General features: G+C 54.6%; 1 protein-coding gene across 1 annotated transcript in view; it reads left to right on the top strand.

Annotated features, from left to right (window-relative positions):
- The window catches only part of DUOX1 (dual oxidase 1), a 28,903-nt gene extending 16,905 nt beyond the window's left edge, over positions 1 to 11,998 (top strand). Inside the window, exons 21-33 of the mRNA XM_063089287.1 lie at positions 360 to 429; positions 850 to 975; positions 1,567 to 1,745; positions 1,915 to 2,145; positions 2,714 to 2,813; positions 3,063 to 3,112; positions 4,527 to 4,654; positions 8,446 to 8,599; positions 9,002 to 9,234; positions 9,459 to 9,617; positions 10,742 to 10,897; positions 10,988 to 11,116; positions 11,780 to 11,998. Coding sequence (XP_062945357.1) covers positions 360 to 429; positions 850 to 975; positions 1,567 to 1,745; positions 1,915 to 2,145; positions 2,714 to 2,813; positions 3,063 to 3,112; positions 4,527 to 4,654; positions 8,446 to 8,599; positions 9,002 to 9,234; positions 9,459 to 9,617; positions 10,742 to 10,897; positions 10,988 to 11,116; positions 11,780 to 11,902 — 1,838 coding nt within the window. The 3' untranslated portion in view covers positions 11,903 to 11,998. The remainder of the gene's footprint in view (positions 1 to 359; positions 430 to 849; positions 976 to 1,566; positions 1,746 to 1,914; positions 2,146 to 2,713; positions 2,814 to 3,062; positions 3,113 to 4,526; positions 4,655 to 8,445; positions 8,600 to 9,001; positions 9,235 to 9,458; positions 9,618 to 10,741; positions 10,898 to 10,987; positions 11,117 to 11,779) is intronic.
- The last annotated feature ends 658 nt before the right edge of the window (positions 11,999 to 12,656 follow it).

Genomic DNA, 12,656 nt, shown 5'->3' with positions numbered 1-12,656 from the left:
CTTAATTAGGTGTGTGTGTGTGTGTGTGTGTATGGCAGAATAGGCTTAGCAGGCAGTTTATATACCGTTCCTGAACTCTACCCACATAGACCTGATACCAGTCCCCAGGAATGGAACTGAAGATGGACACATTCTCGGGGAAGCCTGCCTGGCCAGCTATGTCTTAGGCTTTCTCCCTGCCCACCTATGGCTGGGTCCATCTCCCACTGGGGAAAAGGGCTGAGGCTGGGACACCCAAGGTAGGGCCTCCACTGGACAGGGAAAGACCCTGTGCAATGTCTGAACATAGGAAGGCAGGGGTGCTGTGCATTCTGGGTTCTGGGCCCTGAGCAGCTCCCTAGCCGGGCTCTGCATTGCAGGGGTGGAGGTGCCTGAAGTCATCAAGGACCTCTGCCGGCGAGCCTCCTACATCAGCCAGGAGAAGCTCTGGTGAGCCCCTATTTGGGAATGCTGGAGGGAGGGGTAGAGGAGTTGCCATTTCTCTCCCCAGAATGGCTGGAATCAGGGTCACCACTAGCCATGTAGTGCCTTCATACAAATGAGAAAAAGGCACCACTTACTCCAGATGGACACAGCTCTGCACCAGGGCAAGCAGAGAGCCTGCTGGATTGCAGTGCTCGATTACTGCTTGGGCCCAATGCCCTTGTGAAGGGCACAGGCATATGTGGTGGTCTGGGCTGGGACCGAGGATCTGACTCACTTGCTGGGTCTCGGTGCGAATCATGCTGTTGCCACGCTGAGAGCTCTGATCCTTTCTTGATGGAGTGGGTTTGGAGGCAGACCAGGGGCAGCAGAGGACCAAGTGGCTGAGGTTGGCCAAGGTCCTATTTCTCACCGTTCTTGTCCTAGTCCCTCTCCCAGAATGAGTACCCGCTCTTCCCGCAGTGATGTCAAGACCGAGTTGACACCACGGAGACTGCAGTGCCCTATGGACACAGACCCTCCCCAGGAGATTCGACGGAGGTTTGGCAAGAAGTACGCCTGCTCTTCCCCTTAAGCCCAGGCGGTTCCTTCCTCCCTTCAGCATACACACCTCCATTACTTGGTGCCGGGCACTGTGCCAAGTACTGGGGGTGCAGGCAAGATGAAAAGTCCCCACCTAGAACGTCACAGTCTGATGAGAGAGTCAGGCACACTGATAATTGTCCCACTGATGAATGTTATAATAGTGGCAAGAGCGACGAGCTCGAGGAAGCTCTCACCTCTGCCTGGGAGGTCAGAGAAGCCTTCATGAAGGTGTCCTTTGGGCCTCCAGTAAAGGCTGACCACAGGCGCTGGGTGGGACCTGGCAGCTACAGAGACGAGGAGGGGAGGCGGCTGCCTGCGTGTGAATGGACACTGTACCCCTGGGATGGAGGGCCCACTCGGGAGGGAGGCCGTCCCTCCACCGACAGCTCGTTTATGGAGTGCGGTATAGTCTCTGGGGTCTGAACCCCGCTTCGGCGTGAGTCACTTCGGTGCCCTTCCCTCGCCGCTCAGCGGCTCCCCTCCGAGAAGCAGGCGGGGCTCCCCCCCCCCCCCGTTGGGTCTGATGGGGGCCGAGGGCTAAGGCTTCCTGTGTCGCAGGGTAACGTCTTTCCAGCCCTTGCTGTTCACCGAGGCGCACCGGGAGAAGTTTCAACGCGGCCGTCTCCACCAGACGGTGCAGCAGTTCAAGCGCTTCGTCGAGAACCACCGGCGCCATATCGGCTGCGTGGCCGTGTTCTACGCCACCGCCGGGGGGCTGTTCCTGGAGAGGGCTTACTGTGAGTGACAGCCCCGGGGGCGGGGCCTACCGTGGGTGTCGCCACAGGGCGAGCGGGGCCGGTTTGAGCAAAGACTGAGCGGGAGGCCTGGCGTGAGTGTCAGCGGCCCTGCCCCTGAGGACATCCCTGACCAGCTCTCTGCTCGGCGCTGCCTGGGCCGCCTCCGCAGACTATGCCTTTGCCGCACACCACGTGGGCATCACGGACACCACCCGCGTGGGCATCATCCTGTCGCGGGGCACAGCGGCCAGCATCTCCTTCATGTACTCCTACCTCCTGCTCACCATGTGCCGCAACCTCATCACCTTCCTGCGAGAGACCTTCCTCAACCGCTACGTGCCCTTCGATGCCGCCGTGGACTTCCACCGCCTCATTGCTTCCACGGCCATCGTCCTCACAGGCAGGGCCTGGGTATTCCGGGGATTCTCTCCATGTCCTCCCGCCCCCTGCTGCTCCCCTCCTCTGAGCCCTCCTCCTCTCTACCTGCACTTAACTTTAATGTAAGTCTTGCGTGTCCTTCTCCGTGGGGATGGAGTTGGCTCCAGCCATGGTGAAGTAAAGCCCAGGAGCCTCACACGGGCGCACCAGTGCCTCTGCTCACACTTTGGAGGGCACCTCATCAGCCTCCAGCTGACAAGTTACTAACACCCCAGAATGAGTGCACATAATGTGTTATCTCTCTCAGTTTTTATGTTTTGGAACATAACTAACTCTGTAAGAGAAACCAAAGGAACGAGCTTCTAAAGGTATAATTTCAGACTCATGCAGTTGTGTTCAAGGATGGTGTGTGTAGGAGATGGGGGGGAGGCCAGCAGGTCGATTAGAAGTCAGAAGTCCACATGCCAGGCTGCTGCTTCAGGCCCCCAAGTCTGTCCAGGAGTCCTCCACCTTGGGCTGAATGGGTCGAGCAACCCCACTGGGCTGTTCTCAGGCTCACATCCCCCCACCCCCTGTCTGGTTTCCCTTAGTCTTACATAGTGTGGGCCATGTGGTGAATGTGTACCTGTTCTCCATCAGCCCCCTGAGCGTCCTCTCCTGCCTCTTCCCTGGCCTCTTCCATGACGATGGGTGAGTGTGAGTGTGTATGTATGTGCATGTGGGGGTGGGGTGGGGGGATTCCTTGTGGGAGGAAAGAAACAAATTCTCTTGGCCTGGAAGAGAGTGTCACCTTGCAGGTTGTGGGGCCATCACCAGCCTGAGCCCCCAGACCCAAGTCAATAGAAGGGGAAACTGGTGGCTGGGTTGGCTGGTGGCTTCCCCTCTCGGAGTCCCAGAGATCTTCGCTCAGGGTCCTTCCTTGCTGTTCCTTCCACACAGGTCTGAATTTCCCAAAAAATATTACTGGTGGTTCTTCCAGACTGTTCCAGGTGAGAGCCTTCCCTGTTTCACGAACTTTTGGGCCTGACTCCGAGCTCCAAGCTCTGTGTTCCATTTGTCACAGGGCAGCCCAGACTCACTCCAGAGAGCCAGGCTCTGCCCTCTGGCCCCAAGGGCACTCCAGGCCAGTAGGAGACTTGGGAGGCTCTGTGTTTCAGTCCTCCTCTCAGGAGCTTAGCTGGGTTCATTCCTGTATTCTGAACTAGTTCTCAGTGAAATGGAAGTAGATCCACCTTTCCCCAGCACACACACCTACTATGACAGTGACTTTAAGGAATGCTATACCCCATCTGCATGTGGAAGAGACCAGGTTCTTTGCCACGCCAGACACAAGTCCCCCAGCCCTTGTAGTATGTCTTGGTAAGGACTATTAAGTTGCATATTCTTAACACCCTACAATCATCCATTTTAGAGCTATTAGCCATGAATCTGTTCAAACTCTTCTTGAACCTATTTATATTTTCAGTCTGTGCCCTCCTTTGGGTAACACATTTTCTATACTCACTCCTCTCTGTGAAACACAGCATGGGTTTTAAATTTTTTTGTAATTCTAAAATGATCTGCTTTGAACTTCAGAGGATACTTGTTAATTCCTGAACACTGGGATTTAGTGGATAAGGCTGTGTTTATGCACTCCTCTCCGCTCAGAACTTTACAGGCTTTGATTAGATCCCCTCTTAACCTTTACTTTTCCATACCGCAGGGCTCTAATCTTCCTAATTTCTGCTTCTCTCCTCCTTGATCACCTGAGAAACCATTCTCTGTCCCCCTACTCCACCCTGGCTCCAGTATTATCCTCTTGTGTACCCCTGGCCTGGGATTCTCCATGAGAGGAGGGGCTTCCCACAATTCCAGGCTAGATCTGGGGGCTCTGGTGATGAGCAGGGACAGTGTGATCCTACTCACCCACCAATGGTGCCTGTGCTCATGCTGTGTGCTGTGGCAGCCAGGTGGACTCCACGAAGGCAGGGCCTGCAAGTTCCAGTGTCTGGCCCAGAGGGCCCAGAGTAGACGCCCTGGGCATCCATTCATTCAGCACACATTTATATAATGCCCACAGTTTTCCAGATCCTGCACTGGGCACTAGGATTCAGTGTGAACTAGCCTAGCCTAGTCCCTGTTCTTGTGAACCTGAGAGTTAGAAAAGTGACAGACATAAAACAAGTAGTGACATGGAGTAAAAAATGACCACGTGACAAGGGCTGTAAAGGATGCATAGGGTCTGTTGAAATGAAAGGTACTTATGATCAATGGTGTGGGAGGAGAGGAGCAGAGGATGTGGGGGCTTTTCCACTCTGGGCAGTGGAGTGGAGGAGAGAGGAGACCTGACCCCAGAAGCTTCGGAACAGCCCCCCTCTTCAAGGTACTGCTTCTCTGTCCTCCATCCCCATGTTCACCTTGCAGGCCTCACGGGGGTCATGCTGCTCCTGGTCCTGGCCATCATGTACGTCTTCGCCTCCCACCACTTCCGCCGCCGCAGCTTCCGGGGCTTCTGGCTGACCCACCACCTCTACATCCTGCTCTATGTCCTGGTGAGGGCTTTTGGCAGTGACCCAGGCCAACAGGGTATGGGCAGGACGTTCCCAGGGAGGCAGTGAGGGCTGGGACATCAGTTATCCATCCCCTTAGTTACTTCAAGTATCCTCTTCTCTTCTCCATCGCCCTAACGTATGGGTCTCTACAGAAGGCTGACCCCAATATACAGCACTTGGAAGATGGCCTCACTGGTGTGGGCTGTTCAGTAGCAGCTCTGCCAGGCTGATCTGCATTCCCTGCAGACACCTCCACATTGCTTCTGCCCAGCCAGTCTTTTCCCACTTTGGGTGGCTGGTTTTGGCTCCTGGGTGGACTGTCTGCACCCAAGGGAGAATTACCCTTTTCAGAGAAACTTGTCTTGAATGGATTCTGCTATTTCTCTTCTGGTCCTGTTTTGGGGGGCATTAAGTCATACCACCTAGCTGCCTGTAAAGTTAATGAGCTTGCTCAAAATGTCTTCATTTGGGGCTGGCCCTGTGGCGCACTCGGGAGAGTGCAGCGCTTGAGAGTGCAGCTGCGCTTCCGCGGCGGGTCCGGATCCTATATAGGAATGGCCGGTGCACTCACTGGCTGAGCGCGGTGCGGACGACACCACACCAAGGGTTGCGATCCCCTTACCGGTCACAAAAAGACCAAAAAAAAAATGTCTTCATTTGGATTGCTGATAAAATGGATTTTTAAGGGGCCGGCCCGTGGCTCACTTGGGAGAGTGTGGTGCTGACAACACCAAGTCAAGGGTTAAGATCCCCTTACCGGTCATCTTAAAAAAAAAAAAAATGGATTTTTAAGACTCCACCCATCCCCTTTCCCTCTCCTTAACCTGGGATCCTGCGTCCCTTCCTTTACATTCCCTCCCTTCTCCTGTTCCCTTTACTGTCCCCTGGGTTTGTCATCATCTGCTTCAGCTGGTTAGTTCTGGAGCTGACTCTGGCCTGTGTCTTTGTGTTGTGGCTCTGCTTGCCTGCCTTCTTCACAGACACAGGCAGTTCCCCAGAGGGCACCCTGAGGGCCTCGCTGAGAAGCTAAAACAAGTCCCAAGGCCCCAGCTGTCCCCCCCTATTGATGGCATGGCTGTCATCTTCCTGTGACTCAGCACTTCATAGTTCTGTAGATGACTACCCAGCCTTTGTTCAGTATGTTTCCTAGAACTGCAGATGTTTGTTTCTGAAGAAATCTTTCCCTTCTTTGGAAGCTGTGGCTAATTTGTTCCTCCCTTCCCCATCTTCCTAATGATGGGTGGAACTCTAGCATCCCGGGCTACTGCTTCTGTTGGGGGTGGAGATGGTGCTCTTGTTCCTAGTGATAAAGCAGCTTCTTTGAAATAAGTGGGAGACCCAATTTAAGAGCGGCTAGCCTGGCTCTCTAAGACCAACAGCCCTTTCTGATTTATCTCTGGGTTGTGGGCATCACTGGGTTCAGAGCAGGAAAGTCAGGGACTCAGAAAGTGCAGGACCCCTGCTGGGCAGTCCTAGCCTGGTGGCTTGGGAGCATCTCACCTTGGGGGAGATCAAGGCCAAAGCACCCTCTTCTTTCCCACTTATCCCAGGCATGGCCACTTGACTTTGGTCAGAAAGAGAAGTTACAAGTAAAGAATCTCAGTGCAGAGTAGATCCTGGGGAAGGATGTCCAGGCCCTGATCCAGGCTGAAGAGGGCAGCGCTGGCATGTCAGAAGCTGAGCTGGCTGGCTGCCCCCACCACCCCAGCCTCTCACCCAACCAGGAATCTGCAGCAGCTTTGTGGCTTAAAAGTAAAGCCAACACAAAATGGGGTTTATAAATAGAGTAGTATGAGGTCAACCTGCCATTGTGCTCAGCCTGGTTGGATGATCAGAAAGCCTTTGGGGTGGGTGTGGCCTCCACAATGAAAGAGGAACTTTGGGGAAGGCAGAGCCAGTTTGGAGAAGAGCCAGAGAGGTTCAAGTTAATACTTAGGGAAAGTTTCAAGAATTTGGGAATACTCAGCTGGGAGAAGGGGTTTCTGAATGAGGGGCCAGAGTTCACTTTAACAATATCTGCTGAGAGTTTGTTATGTACCAGCTCTGTGTGAGGCCCAGCAGAGGAGGGGGAGGCTCTAACTCTTACCCTTAGGAACTTGGGATTTGCTGCAGAGATAAGTGCCACATGCATGAAATGACAAAAATGAACACACGATATATGATGAATTGCTGGGAGGAGTGTTCCAAACAGTAAGTTTGGAAGGGAGTTTTCATTTGGGCTAAAGTTGCTAAACTTCTCTGGGAAGAAGATGGGACTTGGGCCAAGACTTTAGGAGAGGTGAGCTAAGCTTTGACAGGGCAGAGTAGAAGCCGAAGAGCAATCCAGGCAGAAGGAAGGGCATGAGCACAGGTGTGGAGGTGGGAATAGTCATAGGATATTCAGGGGACAGAGGAGACAGGCCTGGTTGTGGATGGCCATAGGGCATTTGGTGGTGGCAGGACATGCTGGTGGATGTGTGGGAGCTTCCACTGAAGCTGAGGGGCTGGCTCAGGTGAGAGGCCATGCCACATGGTGGAGCATAGAAAGAGAAGAACAGAGGGTGAGGAAACCAGTCTTGGGCAACACCCGGTGACTGTGGGTGGCAGAAGGAATGGAGCCAGAGGAGGAGATGGAAAGTGAGTGGCCCAAGAGGCAAAGAGGGAGAACCAGTAGGGCAGTGCTGCAGAAGTGGCAGGAGGGGTGGTCACTAGTACCACAGGCTGCCAAGAGTGGGAGTAAACATGGGCTGAAAGGAGACGGTGAGGTTTGGCCATTCGTGGGGCTGGTGAGCCCACAGTGGGCAGGTCCTAAGGAGAGGTGGAGGCAAAAGCCAGACTGACCGAGACTCAGGAACAAGTGATTAGGAAGAATGGGGCAAGTAGTGTCTGGCCATGATAGACAAACTTACTAGGGAAAGGACCAGAGCTGGGCGATCAGTGATTTCATGAAAAAAGGGGACTAGTTAGGTGTTCTCAGCCTCCAAAGGGAGAGGATAAACCAGGGAAACTCCTTTCTTCATCAGCTATGGAATGCTTCCCAAGTGCCAGGCAGAAACTGCGAGGAACTGAGAGGATAGTGGCCAACAATACCTAGCGCTTCAGTCTAATGGGGAGAACAACAATAAACATGTCAATGAATGAACAAACAAAACGACTGTGGATGATGACAAGTGCTCTAAGGGAGTTGACAGGGAGCCATGATAGAGAGGACTAAGGGAACGCCTGAGGATGTGCCACTTCAGAGACCTGAAGAGTGAAGTGCAGCCAGCCATGGGAAGACCCCAGGGACCCGTCTGCATTCCAAGCAGGGGGAACAGCAGGTGCAAAGGTCCTGAAGCAGAAAGGACTTGCCACATTTGAGGAATGGGGACGGGGAAATGGCTGGCAGGCAGAGGTCCGAGTACTGCAAAACCTTGTAGTGCAATGGGATGTTCACTAAAGCTTTTAAAGCTGGGGTTGACATGGTAAAATGAACTTTAAAAGTCACACTGGCTGCCTTAAGAGACTGGATTACAGTGGGGCAAGACCGGTGGAAGACCATTTAGGAGGCTACTACATGAATCCAGGTGAGAGTCGACGTGGCTTAGTCCAGGGTGGTGTCAAGGGAGATGGAAAATAGTCTCATTTGTCATGGAATTATTTGGAGGATGGAGCTGGGAGTGGTTCGGGTTTGGAACCTGGAAGAAGCATGGTACATAGGGAGGTGGGGGTGGATATAACTGTGGGGAAGGATGTGGGTCTGAGGCCTGAGCTGGCCCCATGCCCTGTTGTGGGTGTCACTGGGTCTGAGCTGTACTCTTTGCTCTATCCAGCTCATCATTCATGGCAGCTTCGCTCTGATCCAGCTGCCCCGTTTCCACATCTTCTTCCTGGTCCCGGCACTTATCTATGGGGGGGACAAGCTGGTGAGCCTGAGCCGCAAGAAGGTGGAGATCGGCGTGGTGAAGGCAGAGCTGCTGCCTTCAGGTACCAGCTTGGAGGCTGTCAGGGGACCCACTTGATGACATTGAGGGAATTGGCAGGGCAGGAGCAGAGCCTGGACCACATAGTCCCTTGGCCTGGTCCAGTGGAGGTGGCAGGGGCCTGGGGTGGCAGGGGTAAGGAAGCTAGTAGAAGAGCTCTTTCCCAAGGCACCTGAGCCTTTCTTAACACAGAGTGGAGGAGCCCAGGCCAGGCTGCCTCTTGCATTGCTGCCTACCAGCCCCAGTGCTGCCCACCAGCCTCTCCTCAGGGTGCACTTAGGATGGGGGTAGGCCACCCTTGTCATATTCCAGAAGCAGAGCTGAGGCTGTGGGTGGGAGACCTCTCTGGAGGCCACATTGTTGCTGAGTTCAGGACAGCAGCCTCCTGCCCACCATCCCTCCCCAGGAGTGACCCACCTGAAATTCCAGCGGCCCCAGGGCTTTGAGTACAAGTCAGGACAATGGGTGCGGATCGCCTGCCTGGCTCTGGGGACTACCGAGTACCACCCCTTCACGCTGACCTCTGCACCCCATGAGGACACACTCAGCCTGCACATCCGGGCTGTGGGGCCCTGGACCACTCGCCTCAGGGAGATCTACTCACCCCCAACGGGTGACAGCTGTGCTCGATACCCAAAGGTGCCCAGACCCAGACCAGATGAGCCACATGCAGCCACACCCCCTTGGCAGGGCTTGGCCCTGTGGCACCAGACCCCCCTCTGTGTTCCTTCCTTCCCCCATCTGGAGGCTGGTTGTTCCAGATAATGCCACAACCTCCCTCTTCCCCCTCACTCCATAAAGTTTCTGGCTTCAGAACTATGGTGGTGGCTAAGCTTAATTCAAACCCACTCCTCTCCCTACAGCTGTATCTTGATGGACCATTTGGAGAGGGCCACCAGGAGTGGCATAAGTTTGAGGTGTCAGTGCTGGTGGGAGGGGGCATTGGGGTCACCCCTTTTGCCTCCATCCTCAAAGACCTGGTCTTCAAGTCATCAGTCAGCTGCCAAGTGTTCTGTAAGAAGGTGAGTGCCCCCTGTCTGTACCAGCCCATGGCCCCCTCTTGCCCATTAGGGTGTCCACCTGGGCCTCTCTTTCCTGCCTCTATTCTTGACCTCCCTGATCTGGACATGGGCAAGGTGGCCTGAAACCCGGGGATGGGTGGGGTGGACAGGTGTCTAGATATCCCAGACCCTGAAGGACAAAAAGGCTTCTTCCCCCAGTTATGGGGTGCTCCTCAGAAGATCTGCTTCTGGGAGTCCCTCCAGGCAGTGTTGGAGGTGGGTAAAGAAATCCACTCCCTTTTACAGAGGAGGCCAGCACTTGGAGCAGTGTTGGGCTGGGAGAGGGAGGGTATGCGCAGGGTGGGGCATAAGTAAAACTGGCTCAGCTCTCAAGAGGAAGAGAAGGGGATGTGGCAAGGCAAGGCTGGTGGGCTGGGTTGGCAAGGAACACAGCCCAAGCCCTCAGGCTCCGTCCATGCCAAGCCCTTCACCCCAACCTGGACCTAGCGGCAGGCCCCTGCTCGCCTCTCTGGGCTTGGCAGGTGAGTCAGGGGTGCTGGAATGCAGCGGGCAGAGGCCCAGCCCATACTCAGTCAGCACTCAGAGGGTGACAGCTCCCCTCCTCTCCACTGTCCGTGCCAGCTCTGCCTCTGCTTCTTAACCCCCCCAGCCCTACTTCTCCTCCTCGGAAGCTGGAGACCTCCCCCTGCCCCCTGGTCTTTCCATGCCCCTGGTCTCCATTTGAACCCATTCCCATCCACTCAAGGCAGCCAGCTGGGTCTTCCCTGAACCTGCTTTGTGAAATGCCTCTCCGCAGGACCCTCTCCCTATGGGCAGCCTGAGCAGAGCCCATTGGAGGGGATGGTTGGACAGGCTGAGCATGAGAAAGCTGCTTCTCACCCAGCAAACCTCAGGGTCCTTTGGCATGGCCCCAAGCTGAGATAGGCTCCACCTCTCCATGACCCGGGGCAGCTCCATCTCTGGCCTCAGAGCCTGGCCCTGTGGCCCACACACTCCATCTCCCCAGGCTGTATGGGAAGAGGCACAGCTGGTTGAGGTCAGAAGAGCTCTATCAGTGTGGAGACCCCTGGGATGTGGGGACCCTGAGCCAAACCAAGTCCCAAGCTCCAGCCATGTGTCCCCAGATCTACTTCATCTGGGTGACACGGACCCAGCGGCAGTTTGAGTGGCTGGCTGACATCATCCGGGAGGTGGAGGAGAATGACAGCCAGGACCTGGTGTCTGTGCACATCTACATCACCCAGCTGGCTGAGAAGTTCGACCTCAGGACCACCATGCTGGTACGTCACGGTTGGCCAGGAAGGGGGTGGGCCACCATCTGGCAGGAGTTGACTCTGGCTGTGACCTTCTTCCACCCCTCCCTTCCCCAGTACATCTGCGAGCGACACTTCCAGAAGGTGCTGAACCGGAGTCTGTTCACGGGCCTGCGCTCTGTCACCCACTTTGGCCGCCCCCCTTTCGAGCCCTTCTTCAACTCCCTGCAGGAGGTCCACCCACAGGTCAGTCCTACCCCATATCTGGGTCTCTTCACCTGTATCATCTGGGGTCTGAGCAAAGCTCTCAAACCAGCTCCATCAGAGAAGGAATCGGCTGCTGACGAGAATCCATCCCCTGGGAGACTGGTGGGGGAATGGAATGGAAGAGGATAGGCGGGGGTCACCCTGAGGTGCTAAGGGAGGAAGGAGGCAGGCAGCAGGGATTTGCCACCTCTGAAGCCATGATGTGATGGCAGAAGGAAGAGTTGAATGACTGAGCTAGTCCTGGTCGTAAACTCAGGGCTACCCTCACCATTAATACTGAGCCAGCCCTCACCCCGGACACTGAGCTAATCTTCATCACAAACACTGCGCTAACCACTACTATCATAAATACTGGGCTAGCCCTCAATGAGACACAGAGCTAGCCCTCAATTTGAACATTGATTAATCCAGCCTCTGTTAGAAACACTGATCTAGCACTTACCAAAATTGAGCCAGATGTAAAAACACTGAGCCAGCCCTCACATGCATGGTACGAGGCAAACCTTCATCAGGAGCACTGAATGAGCCCTCACCATGGGCTCTTGCTGGTCTTTAACATAAACAGAGAGCTAGCCCTCACTATGAACTTGAACTAGCTGTGCCTCTGAGCAATGGACAAGCCTTCACTTCCTCCCGCAACAGGTCCGGAAGATTGGGGTGTTTAGCTGCGGCCCCCCTGGCATGACCAAGAACGTGGAAAAGGCCTGTCAGCTCATCAACAGACAGGACCGAACTCATTTCTCCCACCATTATGAGAACTTCTAGGCCCCCTGCCCAGGGGCTGTACCCACTGCCCAGCTGAGCAGAGGTTTGGGCCCACACCTCACCTCTGTACTTCCTGTTTCAGGCTGCTTCTGTCTTTTCCCCCTTCCTACCTTCCAACCTTGGTCCAGGTGGCCATGGTCAGTCACCATGTGTGGGCTCCGAGACTTCCAGGCCTAGAATATGTCTCAGCCTGGAGAAGTAGGGGGCACTTTCTAGGGACTAGAGGTTGGGAAGTGGGGGGAAGCTATTGGTTTGGGGCAAAGTGAAGACTTTTCTTCTGGGCTAAGGAACAAAAAGTCAAAAGACAAGCTTATAAGTAGTGTGAATGTGTGTGTGTGTGCATATGTGTGTGTGTGTGTGTGTGCGCGCGCGCGCAGAGGGCTGTGAGCCTAAGGATGAAGTGGGAGCACAGATGCTGGCATCTTAGAACCCTCCCTTCCCCCCAACCTCCCCCTCTTCTGGGCTCCCCACTTTCAAAAGGGCTGGCAAATGCCTTGGAGAGGGTAGAGGCTGGACCCACAGCAAGCAATTTACAAAAACTCCCACAGCACCCTGGTCTAGCAGCACAGTTGATTTTCTCTCCCAAGTTTTTAAACATGTACAGACTTTGGCCCCATACCTAACTATGCAGTGCTCCTAAATCCTCTTCCCCTGCTCCAACAGTCTTTACAAATAAATCACTTTTCCACCTTTAAGGTTTCTTTATTCTGCCCTAGCATGGGGTGGGGCATGGACAAAGGAAACCACTCACCTA

Source organism: Cynocephalus volans, chromosome 3 (genome assembly GCF_027409185.1).
Source record: "Cynocephalus volans isolate mCynVol1 chromosome 3, mCynVol1.pri, whole genome shotgun sequence".
NCBI classification, from domain to species: domain Eukaryota; kingdom Metazoa; phylum Chordata; class Mammalia; order Dermoptera; family Cynocephalidae; genus Cynocephalus; species Cynocephalus volans.
The sequence above is the reverse complement of the archived record's forward strand: the minus strand, read 5'-3'. Positions and strand labels throughout refer to the sequence as shown.